General features: G+C 35.5%; 1 protein-coding gene across 1 annotated transcript in view; it reads right to left on the bottom strand.

Annotated features, from left to right (window-relative positions):
- Positions 1-7,099: 7,099 nt before the first annotated feature.
- gps1 (G protein pathway suppressor 1) overlaps positions 7,100-14,908 on the bottom strand; it is a 47,055-nt gene continuing 39,246 nt past the window's right edge. Inside the window, exons 13-14 of the mRNA XM_048555195.1 lie at positions 13,787-13,921; positions 7,100-10,374 (exon numbers count right to left, since the gene is read on the bottom strand). Coding sequence (XP_048411152.1) covers positions 10,300-10,374; positions 13,787-13,921 — 210 coding nt within the window. The 3' untranslated portion in view covers positions 7,100-10,299. The remainder of the gene's footprint in view (positions 10,375-13,786; positions 13,922-14,908) is intronic.

Here is a 14,908-nt window from a genome sequence, read left to right as displayed (position 1 = left end):
ATTCTCTATCAATACAACCTAACTGATCTGAACTCCCAGGTCCTAGTCTCTCTAGCATCAAAATACATACTTCCAGCTCCATAACATTGCCCATCTGGTCCCTGGCCTGACCTTATTTGCTGCCACACTCATTACTCCTACAAATCTATTCCACCTTACATCCTGCATAAGCTTGAGCTCATACAAAACTGCTGTTTGCACCCTAATGCTTCCTGAGTCCAGTTCACCTATCATCATTAAAATGACTAAAAATTTTAAATTTTGTTTTGTTGGAAATTCATACCAGGATTTGATCTTGCCTTATCTTATGTCATAACTTTTTCCAACTCCATAAGGTTCAGAGAATTTTGCATTTCCCATTCACAGTCCCTTCTGTGCCCCAAATTTTTCTGTTCACCATTAATGACTGTACTTTCAGCCTTATAGTCACAAATTCAATGCTTAAACCTTTTCATCTATCCTCGATCTTTCTCAGAACTTCTCTCTGACCAAGCTTTGTTTTAACTTTCCTAATACCACATTACTTTTTGATAATGGTCCAGTAAAGCATCATATTAAAAAGGTACTCAGCTGTTGAAATACTAAACGTTTGAAGCTTTAAAATTGAACTTACATATTACCTCAGATTTGTAGGAACTGCAGATGCTGGAGAATCTGAGATAACAAGGTGTAGAGTGGATGATCACAGCAGGCTAAGCAACATCATAGGAGCAGGAAAGCTGACATTTCAGGTCTGGGAGTTGTGTCTAAACTACAAAGCTCAGGTTGTTCAGGTTTAAAGGTATGGGGCCCTATCCAATGGAAAGTCTATTTTATTATCTTAGTCTATGTGGGTTAAAGATTCTTTGTTTGAAGAGACTATCTGCTTATCTCAAGATTTTCAGACGTTTTGAAGTGTTGGTTAAGCCATGTAATATATTATTTCTCATTTGTAGATCAACTAATAGTTAAAAAGTTGACCTGAAAAGTTAATTATACTAAATGGTCAACTGAATAGTTGACTTGTTTTGCAACAACCGGCGCCAAATAAGGTTGAATTAGTTAATCGCTCATTGGCCAGCTTGAGAGTTTTCATGATCTGATTTTATTCCATTCATTCGACTTAAGCAAGGCAGGTCAGCAAGAGAATTAAAGCTAACAGACCAAAAACTGTAAGAAATCAATTGAATGTCACATATTTAATTTGAAAGATAAAATAACACTCTTAGCTATTTGTTTCAGTCGTACAATTCAATTCAAAATTCAGATTTCCATTTCAATGATACTGAAGATTGGTATATAAAAATCAATCATCCACCTCGAATGCAACAAATGAATGATCCAAGGCATCCAAGAAAGTCTGCCTTCCACTTTATTGCTAATGTTGGGTACATGTCCACTAGACTTGACAAGTGTTATTGCTACACAATTACCAAACTTGAAGCTTTGCTGGGCATTTTTATCTTGGGAATTCTTTTTCAAGATAGAATGTAACTACTTATTAATAGAGACTTAATTCAACACAGGTACCAAAAACAGCAGACATATATTGAAGCAGATGACTTAAAGATACAACAGGAATAAATAGCTGAACCACTTGTTTTTTTCCCCTCAGTTACTATCAGTCACAGAATTTGATTAAAATTCAGTCTCATTCAAAAAATACAAACAGAATCTCTAATACTTTTCTGGAAAACTAGGTGACTGAGATAAGAGATAGTAGGAACCACCGATGCTGGAGAATCTGAGATAACACGATGTGAAGCTGGATGAACACAGCAGGCCAAGCCACATTAGAGGAGCAGGAAAGTTGATGTTTCGGGTCGAGACCCTTCTTCAGAAATGACTATTAGGTTCAGCCTCATGGCAAGCAGTGCGTCTTTGAAGTCGATAGTATTAAAATTAATAATTTGACATATTAGACATGTAAATATCATTAAATTAGCTATGATATCACCAATGTACATAACAGAAGGAATAGAAATCAGAAACTTTATTGGGAAAAATATAGGATACTCCATCTTCTCTTCATTTAAAACTCTAGAATTTTAAAGAATACAATGCATGTTAAGAAATTGCTGAAGTGACAATCCTGATAGCCCCTGTTCCAACATATTTTTGTAGGTATTAATCTGAATCAGAAAGTTGCATATTTATATTAAATATATTTTAAGGTCAGATCACGGTATTGTTCACATCATAACATAAAAGGTTCAGAATATCACAGACATATTTTCATTTACCCACAAAATATTCTATAAATATTTCTAGCCTAATAGTGTGCCTGAAATTGTGGTACATTTTGTGATGTGGAATTCAAAAATGATGGAAGATGGTCAAATGCTAATTAATATGAGCCTATTAACCAATAAAGAGAAAGGCTTTTCTTTCCTGACTGTCTACAATGGTTTGATCCTTGATTCCAAAGGCAAAAGGCGACTTTCAGCAGCAGCATAAACTGCAGCACGAAACCATCTGGCAAGCGAACTACATCTTTTCATGGTGTGAGTATTAGTTCAGAGTACGTGTAATTAAAACTGAAGGGTATACAAAAATGTTGTTGCACAATTCCAAGTGTTGCAGCAATGAATTTATGAATGCTTCTGAATCACTCCTTGTTACTTTCAAACTGCTGAATAGAAGCAGCTTGCAAGCAATCATTTTGCCAACAGTTCCTTCACCAACTGCATTCTTCTGTATTGACACTTTAACTGTGGTACTTAAAGGCTTCAATCCTTAGAGTCAGTGTCTCCAGGCAGTAACTTTCTAGTATTAGAAAATTATATACAAAATACAGCATAAATTCAAGATTTATATACTATCTACTCAAAACATACATATTATAAACGGGCTTTTAAAAAACTGAATAAATCTGTTAATTAATCTCAAACCTAATTCTGAAGAAATATTTTATTTTGAACGTCCAGCATCACTTTTGATCGGTCAATAAAATCTTCTCCACTACATACAACGTAAAGCATCCTGCAGGAAACACATTCTGAACTTCCTTCTGCTAGAAGGTTAGAATGTCATGAAAAACACACTAAGAAATGTCAGTGGTTAGCACATTACTGCATTCAATTGACCAAGAAGCTGAACCCAGAAATATAAATCATCAGTAAGAGGGTGGATGTCCAAAAACAAATTCTAGAAATAGTTGCAAATTTCTTTGTTGCATCTTCTCTACTACCATGAATATACAGGCCAATGTTTTGACTTACTTACGAAGGGCCACCAGACCCAGAATGTTAACTCTGATTTTTTTTTTCTTCACAGATGCTGCTAGGCCTGCTGAACTTATCCAGCAGCTGTTTTTGTTCCTGATTTACAGCATCTGCAGTTCTTTTGGTTTTTACCAATTTAAGACTGGCAGTTGGGCTCACACAGTCTGGTGCATCTACATGTATTGGAAGTTATGTATGTTAGTGCGTAGGGCCGTATTCTTTGCAGACAAAGAAAACACATACACATGGCACACATTTCAACTCAACAAAATAAGTGACAACCATTCTCTGGTTCATTTCTCAGACAAATGCCTTGACTATTCAGAGTCAAAATACCTAGTTTAAAATTTAAATAAAGCTGGCAATTAACTTTACGTCATCACCTAACTACCCCTTCCCTCCGTGGCAACATCTCTATCAATCAGCACTTTCCTCTCATTAGGTAAACATTGGTATTTCTCATGAATTATCCTGATGATCTTGAAATCAAAAAGATTCAAAATACTCTTTTTTTTAACCCCCAGAAATACTTAGTGTTTGTGCTGTCAAAATGACTACAAGTACGAAATTGTTTGATCGTCAGTGAATGGCCAGCCTTTAGTGTTAATTCCGGCAACTGATTTATATGAAAAATTGAAAAAAAGTTAGTAATGCTGACAAATCTTAATAACCTAGTTTTATTATACAATGCTAATAGAACCATCTGAGGCACTCTGACCAGCTGAAAAACAGAAGGAAAACGGATCTCAAAAATTGAATAGTTGAGGTAGGGAAGTATTATATACAAACAAAAAGAAAAGATCAAAATTGGCAACAAATCAGCTTACTTGAAAATCAAATCAATTGCAATTTGCTCATGAAAAACTCTCAATAACCAAGTAAAGAATGAACTCTGATTACTAATGCAATGAAGGAATGCCAGGCCTCAAAGAAAGCCAGGTAACCTAAATAAAGATCAACCCATACAATTTCAGTGAATATTAACATTTATTCTACTGTTACATTTACTAATCATTTACAAATATTTTAAAAATTCTTAGAAGTGTATATTATGGCCCCAAACTATAGCTCTTCACACGTGTGCAAGAGAGAGAATGTTAGTAGGCTTTTTGACTGTGGGCATCACATCGAGCTCAATTCTGTACTCACCAGATATACCAGAATACCTGCGTTCATAGAGAAGGAAGTTAAAATGCACTCAAATGGCCTCAGATACTCCAAGATGAGGCAGATAGAATACTATAAAAGAGATAATATTGGGATTTGTGCTGTGATAAATTCATCCTCAATTATCACTTGGTATTTTATAATGACAGTGTGCCAGCTTTGTGGTACATAATTCACAGTGCGATGCTCTTCCTTCTTATCAGCATGAAAGCCCAAAGACACATTAGGTTGACGAGCCTTTTAAAAGCAACCTGCTCATACCATTAATCCTGCAAAGGTTGAGCATCTTTGTTGCCATGGGAACATGTTGTGGCACTTTTGAAACAAAATCCTTACAAAGACTGCAATCTGAAAAACAATAAGAAGCAAGTCATGCAGAACAATCACATAATAAAAATCAAGACTGACGGTCACTCAAAAGTCAACTGGCTCAGTTAAAAGAACATACCAGCTTTCTGTTAAATTGCAAAGGGACAACATCATAGAAGTTTAAAAATGCATCACAGACTGATGGTCAGACAAAAAGGAAATAAATCGTTGGGGCCACCCTGCTGCATGCACATCCACTCAGAACTCCATTTGATTCTCTTTCGATTTGGTTCTTTTGGATCTATTGACAGCATTGATGGCTTCTGAGTTAAAGCCACAAATTACATGTTCTATGACCAAGATTGCAATGCACTGTCTATTGTTCTTTACTTCAATATAATGAGATGGTTGTGATTAATCATAACATTCTCCTCCATCATTTCTCATTGATCAGCTGCATGTAACTGGCCCTAACATTGCTCCATTCCTACCTGATCCAGCACAGTTCCAGCAATAGCTTTTTACTTCCCCAAATAATCTTCAGCATTTGTTAAGGTTCCACATTTGGCATAATCCTCTGTTTATATTCCTGCTGTGACTCGGTGACAAGATCCTAAGCATGGTATCAGGTTTCCTTATTTATGTTGACAATAAAATTCCCTCAACTGCCTCTGTACTGTAAGGTTGCATAACCAACAATAATACACAAACGTCAACAATTACTTCAACTGAAAATTTGGGAGAACAAGCTGTTATTTTTAGCTCCTTCTACAAATTCTGTTCCTTTGCTACATATTCAAACCCTTTCCACAGCTACTAGCCTATGTTGAATTAGTCCTTATAATTCCTCAACATCTGTTCAACCTAGGATTAAAGTTAAAATCCTACTTTCTATCCAACAACCCAACTGTACATTTCCAGCTCTGCAAGTACATCACCCACACTGCCACTAAATTTTCAACATATACTTCAATTACCTACTGGCCAGCCTCCCATGTTTCTCATATAGGATATTATAATCTTAATGTATCAATTCTTCTGTTAGTTTAAACTGAGAGATCTAATCCCGACGCTTCCTATCTTTAAATTCTAGCTCCAGATTATCTAGGAGTGCCCTAGCTGAAAGAATCTATTGAACCTGAGTTTTCAGGATCACTCCTAACCTTTATTATTTCTACTTTAATTCAGTCATAGTACATGTGTGAACCAAAACATGAAAAGTCTTTTGGCAAACATGAATGCCAATGGGGCATCATGTCTGCTAATGTATCCTGCATTAGCTGACATGGTCAACCAAAGTGCCAGCTAGAACAACTTTGGAACCATTGTTTACTTGGGTGACTTGAAGGCAGCTGGTTCTGTATTGTATTGCAATTCTGTGACAGAGTCAAGACAACAACCTGCAAATTTCTCTCTCAACTAAAAAGTAACAATACTTTGATCTCACTTGGAATGTAGGCTCAAGACTGATAACTAATTTTACAAAGTAAGAACTCAAAAATGTAAATGGCCGGTCATCAACTGTGACATAGCATTTTCAGAAATAATGATAAACCATTCCTGTAAAGGAATAATTACATCTATGTGAAAACTTCAATAGAAGCCAAGATGTAGATGACATTTTTGGACTCTTACTGGGAGATAACAGCTACAATGAAAAAGATAAGGATGTGACACTCTACCAAGAAGGAGTCAGAAGACTGCATAGCTTCCTACTTTGTAAAGTTCTGAAGCATCTATTGTTAGTTTCTTCCTAACGAAGAATTCTGTTTATTTCATCCAACTCCCAAAAGCAACATCAATAGTACCAGAATGAAATCTGTTCTGAAGTTTCCATTCACCCTTCACTAGTGATTAATGTTTATGTATTTGTTGTTTTCCTACCCTATATCACCAAAAACAGGTCACATAAAAACTATAACAGTATGAAAAAGTAAACATGGCAAAACATGTAAAGATTTGAAAACAAAGTCAAGTGGGATGTCATGTAATGCAAGAACATAGTTCTGAATTAGTCTTAATAGGATGCAGAATCACAGAACTGTTATATGCAGATGGAGGCCATTCAGCTCAGTGTGTCTATGACAGCTCTTCAAATGAGCATCTCACCTACCGTCATCCTCCTGCTTTCCTTCTGCAAATTCTTCCTTTGCAAAAAACTATTTCGTGTTGATTGAACCTGCCTTTACTAGGCACGTACACAGCGCATTCTAGGCCTTAACAACTGGCTATGTGAAAAAGTTTTTCATCATATATAGCTGCATTAATTCTAACCATTATAGCCTATTTGACTTGTAAACAATCAGACTCAACAAAGTGAGAGATTTATTCCTTTAGAAGGGTGGGTCATTAATTAGTGTAAGATGATAGCATGTTTTTAAACTGGGCCAATTAGTTCCCAGCCATATTTATTTGGTCAGTCCATTAAATATCAATTTGCCATGTTTTCATTCACATATCATTATCGATCAGGAATTTCAGTCAAATTTTTGCAAGATTTTAGAATGCACAATTTTTTGTTTTACACTGAAATTTAATGAAAGATAAAGTTCAACTTTTCTGCAATAGTCACAAAAAACAAAGACTACCAATATTTATCACTTGAGTTGGTATTTTACAATTACAACTTCAAAATAAAAAATATGCAGGATTGTTATAACCAGAAAACAATGTTTTGGATTTTACTGATTGTGTGTTTACTCAACTGTAGTCATCATTGTGAATCCTATCCCTTCTATGCGAATGGCTCACTGAAATTGTTTTCACATGCACACGGATGCCCTACTACATTCCATAAAGGGAAGACTGAGTCCAAATCTGGAAAACATGTATACTGTAATACCTATAGGTTTTTATAATGGAAAAACAGGGACAAAGGATGAACACGTGATATTGAGGTAAATGTGGCTTTATATTTGTTTGATCCTTTTTAAAACAAAATCAAAATAATCCCATTGTAAACACTCATACATTTTAAACACCGTGCACTAATGTATAAGAAATATAACCAAAACCGTACCAAACACCGGAAGTTCCTATGTTAAGTTTCCACAAAAAGGCTGATTTCAGGAGCTATGAGAAAAGCCTTAAGTAACACTGTTCTTTCCTGATTAGTTGCCAATAGAAGTTTGTGTTGTCAGCAAAAATTAACATTTGCCAGAAAGCACGTCTTGAAAAGGAACAATCATAAGTTCTGGCAATATTTTTCTGTTCATCTCTTCAAACCATTCATTGAAAAGCCAACGTGTACAGCAACTAGTTTGACCTCTGTGCAGTGAACAATTTCTTCTGCCAAAGATCAAATCAAAGCAAAAGCAGAGATTAAAATTTGGGTTGCACGGGCTAAAATTCTACTTTATCAATTTACTTCATGCCATTTACATTACACAGCACCATGCAACCTGACATAGCTGCAATTTGGCTGAAAGAAAGTATGAGAAAAGACAAATTTATTTCTTATCTGAGATAGGGTCAAAGCCAGGTCCAAAAGGTGGGATGTCACTACCCATTTTTCCCCAGACACTTGATAAGGATTTCATAAACTACACCCCAACAATGAAGGAGGAAAGTGAAACAATACGTAGACTGCCACTTAGTCCCAAGAACATTAACTGCACAGGATAACTGAGTAGACACAAAGATAATAGATAAAAAGAATGGCAATTATTTGTGCTTTTTCCAGTTTTAAATGCCAAATAAGCTCAACTTTGGATAACTTCTTCAGTCACTTAAAACATTAAATAGCTATGGAGGCCTAGGTAATGCTTTTCATACAATTACAAAATTTGACTCTAAATTGATATGGAAAACATTGTATTGTTGATGTGTTTTGTATTACAGCTGTAACAAGAAATGTCACTTTTATTCTGACATGACAATAAGTCAGTCCTCATCACATAGTTTGTACAATTAAAAAGGAACATACAGGAACAAAAATGTGAAACTAGTTACCGTATTGCCCGTAAACAGAACAGTTAAAAGGTCAAGAGACACAGCCTTCCTCTTTGCTGGTGATGTGTTTATTCTTTGGGTGTGTTCCAAAGATAATTTGCAGAGGTCAAAACTGAAAACTAACTCACAAATGTAGTGCTTCAGGTGCATTTTGAAGAACTTGAAATTCCACAAGGCAATGCACACCCAAAGAAGAAACCAAGTTTCCAACCAATAACAGTGAGTCCCAAGGGTTCACGTGTGTTAAAGTAACAAGTCCTATCTGTACTCCCGTGTTTCTACCTTTCATACTTGTTTAAAAAGACCCTGTAATTCACTGATAATGGTAAGACATCCTCTCTATATATTCTCTATATTTCTATTTTTGTGTTTTACTACTACTGCAAATTTGTAATTAAATTTCCTTTTATTAAATAAAATAAACCATACTTTTATTCTGAATGTTGCTTGGGAGTGATGCCAGAATTGAAGAACTTGTATCATACATTGAGCATTAAAGTTTAAACTAATGGAGAATTCATACTAATCTTGTAATTTCTTTTTTAATACTCGTAAGATTGAGCCAACAATTACTGCAGCAATCTAACAACCAATTACTGATTATCAACTATGACATCATACAGTTTCATGGGAAAATTTGAGACACCAGTCAATAACATTTAGAATAAAGATGAAAGGGAACTTTTCATTCCATTGGCATTGTTGAAAAACTTTGCAAATTGATAATTAGTAAAATTGAGATGGGTGGTTCGGATGGCCCTGATGTTTTAAGCAGTTGATTACTGGAATAATGAATTGTTGCATATTTGAATTTCTATCCTGACTGAATTTCAAATTTTGTATCTTTTATTAAAGAATTGCATCAATTCTCACTTATAAAACACTGCTCGGCAAATGGGGAATAAAAGAGGAATCATACCTCCAGGTCTCCCCAGAGAATCATGCATTTCATCAACCAATTTAAAACAGTACTGACATCAATTGCAAGAGTTTATGACACAATTGCATCCCCCACCTTGGTAGAAGGAAATAAAAATGTGCAGTGGAAAGTAATTTTAAAATGGTGAAAAAAATCAATGGAGCTTCTTAGTAAAATTCAACATAATGACTACTTTACACCATTGTAACAATTCTTTTAAAACTACTTTTCAACAATGCCTCTGGAATGAATAGAATATCGCACCAATGATAGTCACTGCTTTTACATTACTTGTGCGAGAGGCTCCCATACCCCATTCATTTTCACTCCATTCCACAGTCATGGGCCTTTACTACTCATGAACTAACAGTAATGCATTCACTGGTACAAAATCCTCCATTTATTATTCCAGCACGCTTTTCACAGTTTTGTAGAAACTAAAACCTTGCCACTCGACTGTTCAGAGCTCTCTCCCACAGATCACAACTAGGATCCTGAAAATAATTAAAAATGTTTTTAAGTAAATATTTGGATCCTGTGGTACAGAGTTCATCTTCCTCTTTAATCCAAAGGATCTTATGTTCAACTTAAACAACAAAACTTTCGTCGTGCCCCCAAAAACAGCAGGATAGAGGTTCACTTGTACAATTGTTTCAATTTCTTTAAAGCCAAAAAGCAGTTCTTTGTTGACAGAACTGTGGAAGGCAAAGCACACAGCGCTGGTTTTTCTTTAACAGGGTCTTTATTTCTTTACATATTGGTGCTCATTCGAGTTTGACTGTTTGCAGAATTTAATTCACCTTGGCTTCCTTCTCGTGGAGGGGACTGCAGAGAAATGAAAAAAAAAATTCAATAATCTTGGACAGTAATGGTTTTATTATCAGGTTTGCTTGCTTTGGATTCAGGACTAGCAACTTGGAACACATAACTTGAATAAACAACTGTAAACAAATTATGAGGCCATAAATTATCATATAGGAAAACATGATTAAATATAAACGGAATTGAGCTTTAACAAAGCAAAATGTCTCAATTTTTAAAATTCACAAATAGCAAGTTAAAAATGCTACACTTAAACAATAGTATCTTGTATTATCAGAGCTTAGAATCTCACTTTTATAACATTTGCCACCAGAATATTTATATTATTAAATTAATCTATGAATACCATTTATTTTCTTAACATCAAGTATCAGTTCCAAAGCAAACGTTGAAAGAAACTGGAGATTTATGCATCATAACTAATTGAGATCAATAAAAGGACAACAGCATCATATAGCTACTGTGGTGTAACAAGATTGTCTCCCACAAAAATGATGTTTATTGACATACAAATTACGCCACATTTATTCAGGAAAATTCAATAATGGTATGCATTTACATTGAGATCTGAAATTCTTTAGTCTATCATTACAAACCTGTTCCATCATTAAGCATTTCTCATTCACTGGACAAAATTATTAACAGCCTGTAATGTCTTACCTGTTAACACTTCAAATCAAAAGCAGCACATAACTACACAAATCAAAACTGCTAAAATTTGTCTCCAACTTATCAATCTTTAACTATAAAGCAGCAGAAATCAGTTTTTGAAAGTTTGATATAATTGATTTAAATACAATCCAGTTCTACCTTTAACAGTTCCCTCCCATCACACCAGCCCAAAACTGATACATGGGTGTTACTTCAACTGGCAAATATAACAAAACTCGCCAGATATGAAGCAATTCTGATTAAAATGTGCATTCTCAGAGTTATCTGTATGAATTGTAAAAAGAAGCAGCACTTGATAGAAGATGGACACAACAATTGCAGACACTGCTGGAATTCAGTAGGCTAAAATAGATAATGGAAGTCATGTGGGAAGGTTAGCAGGCAAAGAGTTTGAAGAGAAGATGCAATAGACTTTAAGCACAGGTGAATGGGCTGTCAGAAAATAATACCTGTTGGCAGGTGCAATTGGGGTAATCCAGTCTATCAAACAAGTGAATGATTTTTTCTTAAGTCACTGTCTGAAAGTAGTAAAGTGACAGAGCAGAATCAAGTGTCAGCAGAGTAGTGAAGGAATAATGGAATTTTAAAAATCAATATAGCTGCTACCTGAGAGAATGGAACTTGAAGAGGATACTTCTCCGATTTATTTCAATATTGATTGTCAATTGCTACTTTGGCAGTTATCAGTAAGTGATACATGACATTGAGAACCTTGATCATGGTGCCATCTGCAGGCATAATTGGCATCACAACCAAATGTTGATACTCAGAAGTTAGACAGAACATAACAGAGCAGTTCACCACATATTTTCAGATGTTACAACCCACGTAGTACTTTAATCCGCAATAAATCCTTCAAATCACATTGCCTGTTTAGTTCAGTGAAGAATGCAAGAAGCAGTTGATAATTCTACGAACAAAACTGAAGTAATTTGATTGTAATCGGCCTATTAGCCCAACATTTGTCCTTGAGACAATGTAAGGTCCATTATTATGGAAAAAAGTGGATGGACATTTAGAAAAGCTTAATGGAATCAAATGGAGTCAACATGGCTTTGAGAAAAGGAAATCATTATTGTCAATTTTTCTGGAGCTCTTAAGATATACCAAGCAGAATTAATAAAAGGAAAACCAGTAGATGTGGTGAATTTGGATTTCCAGAAGGCATGCAATAAAATGACAACAGGTTACTGCACAAGATGGAAGCTCTTGGCATAATGGGTAATGTATTAGCATGGATAGTGGATAGGTTAACACATACAAGACAGTCAGAAGTAATCTGTATTTTGCAGGTTAGAAAGACATAACTAGTGGAGTATCACAGACAGGTTGGTGAAGGGGAAATAGTTTGCGACTATAGCGAGACATAGGATGGGTTTGTCGAGATGGCGATGGTGATTGCGTATTTGAATGGGAGGTGGATAACAGCTCGAGAGGCAACCATCCATGAGGTAACATGGGAGCAGACAAAGAAATTGAGAAGCTATCAGTTTTGCAAGATCGTGGTCAGTGATGCAGGAAGTAGATTTAGTGGAGAAATTATGAGTGCATAGAGGAAATATGGGGAAATGGTAGAGAAACTGAAGATGAGAGCTCAGATGGGGCATTGGGAGATCTAACTGGAAGTTTGCTTTGTATTGTTCACAATATTTCATTGGCATACACACATTTCTTTTTTATCCTCACTGGGTCTGGACTGGTGTGTGTCTTTTTTCTCTGAAAATCTGACTTCCTGATTTACGTGACATTTCTCTCTATTCATGCATGCACTGTGGACAGAATTTTACTCAACTGCAGGGAGATATGCAGGTAGAGGGGCTGATGAATGGCATGGGTGCTTTCCCTTATCTGCCTGATCACAATTTTATGAGCAGTGGGAAAGACATTAGGCTGTTCACCTGTCCTTGTGCCAATTAAGGCCCTTAAGAAGCAAACAGATAGCCACACTTCCCACCACTGCAATTACTTCATGGATGGCAAGCTAAAACTGACAACGAATGGGAAAACCAGCTGTAGAGGTTGGATGTGAACTTAGTTTAAGCAGCTTGGTGTGTGGCAGTTAAGGAACCTTTTCTTCAAGCAACTCTAGTTTATGTGAGACAGCTCCGGCATCCCGCTGTCCAGTCCTTGCAACAATAAGAAAATTTGCAAAGTTAGGTAATTGCCAGACGTTACTCGGGTATGGAAAACCAATTACATAAGAGATTTAGTAGGATCTAGGCTTATAATCCTGGAATCTTCAGCATGAAACATTTTTGTCAAGCAGAGAAAAGTTTTTTCATTCAGCAAAGAAGCATTTATTGAAATGGCTTTAAAAGCTTTTAAGTTTATATTCTCGAATTTTAATCCTACAACACTTTAAGCATATGAGCAGCAGTCAAACATAAGTATTCTAATTCTAACGAGAGATGCATAGATTTCATTCCAACATATTACTTAGAATAGACTTCATCATGATATCTTGTAACCTCTACAGGAATTAAAACAACTAACTTTTTTGAATACCAACTCCTTGTCCAAAAGTTAAACACTGGCTGCTTAAGAATTATTAACTGAATAAATTTTACAAACTTTAATTCAGCAGAAACTCAGAATGAGTAAGGTGACTTGTACTATTTACAAGCAATTAATATTTATAGCTAATAGTTCCATTTAGCTTGCATTATAGCAATTCCATTAAAATCAAACTTACATTCTAAACTCTGTAGTACTTTGATACAGCTATCACTTAAGAAAGAAGTACCTTAACGTGGATTTGATTGCGCAGAATAGCAGCTCGGAGTATCATGGCTTTTGCTCTTCTTTGGAACTCTTTGCCCATCTGCAAGGACTTTTCAAATGTTGTGCTGCGTTGATCTACATCCCTGGCATACAGAATCTATAAATCAACAAAAATAGCAATTAGCTTAAATATCCTCTTATCCATTTTTGTTTCTGAATCAAGGACATTATTCTGCGATCTGTACATCATCAACATTGCATTTGTTGATGAATTTGTAGATGAATTTAAAACCATAAGTAGTCCACTGGAAAACCTTGACTGTAAGAGTTCCTAAATTCAGAATCTACCACCATAGTCCCCGGAAAAAGCAGACTCAGCCAGTCACAACTGATGAAAGAATAAATTTCAGTACCAACAGCTTGTGTGGAAAATGCCCTTGGTTGCAGACCAACATCTGAAACAGTCTATGAATAATTTTTTAAACCTGAATTTAACTGTTACTTGGCCACAATCATTAAAATAACATTCTGCAGAATTTCCATATTTTTCCCCAGATTTGGAGATTGTGATAATTTTCAAATACTTTGATATATTAGTACAGTTTAAATCTTCTGTTTGCAAGGAAGTAGTTCTCTGTTATTTTAACGTGGCTGATCTGTTTCTGATATTAACCTATATACAAACCTATATGTACAAATATTTAAATATATACATATAATATCTCCTTTTAAATTCGAACTGTGTGTGACTAGTTAAGAGGTGGGACAAACAAAGTAGTCAATTTATCTCTCCTAACTCTGTCACAACAAATTACCTAGAGGAGAAGGTTGGGTGTGAAGGAAGGATATTAACAGCTACCTAAATTAAGGGAATCATCTTAGAGTCAGCCAAAGTATTCTTCAAAACTAAGAACATTTCCAAATCTTTCATCTTGGCAAAGTGGGATTGGTAACCTCAACTGCTAAGAGCTTTATCAGGCAACTTATGGAACTTCTGAGTTTGTTTTGGAAGAGTGTTAGTGCGAAAATATGTGTAGGCATTAAGTGGGGGAAAAAAACCAAGTGGAGTTAAAGCAGGATTATTTCACAGGATAACTACTGGTAAGTTAGCTCATATAGGCAATTATATCACATGGACAATTAT

The sequence above is a fragment of the Stegostoma tigrinum genome, chromosome 22, assembly GCF_030684315.1.
Source record: "Stegostoma tigrinum isolate sSteTig4 chromosome 22, sSteTig4.hap1, whole genome shotgun sequence".
Lineage (NCBI taxonomy): Eukaryota > Metazoa > Chordata > Chondrichthyes > Orectolobiformes > Stegostomatidae > Stegostoma > Stegostoma tigrinum.
This window is presented reverse-complemented; position numbering and strand designations above follow the sequence as displayed.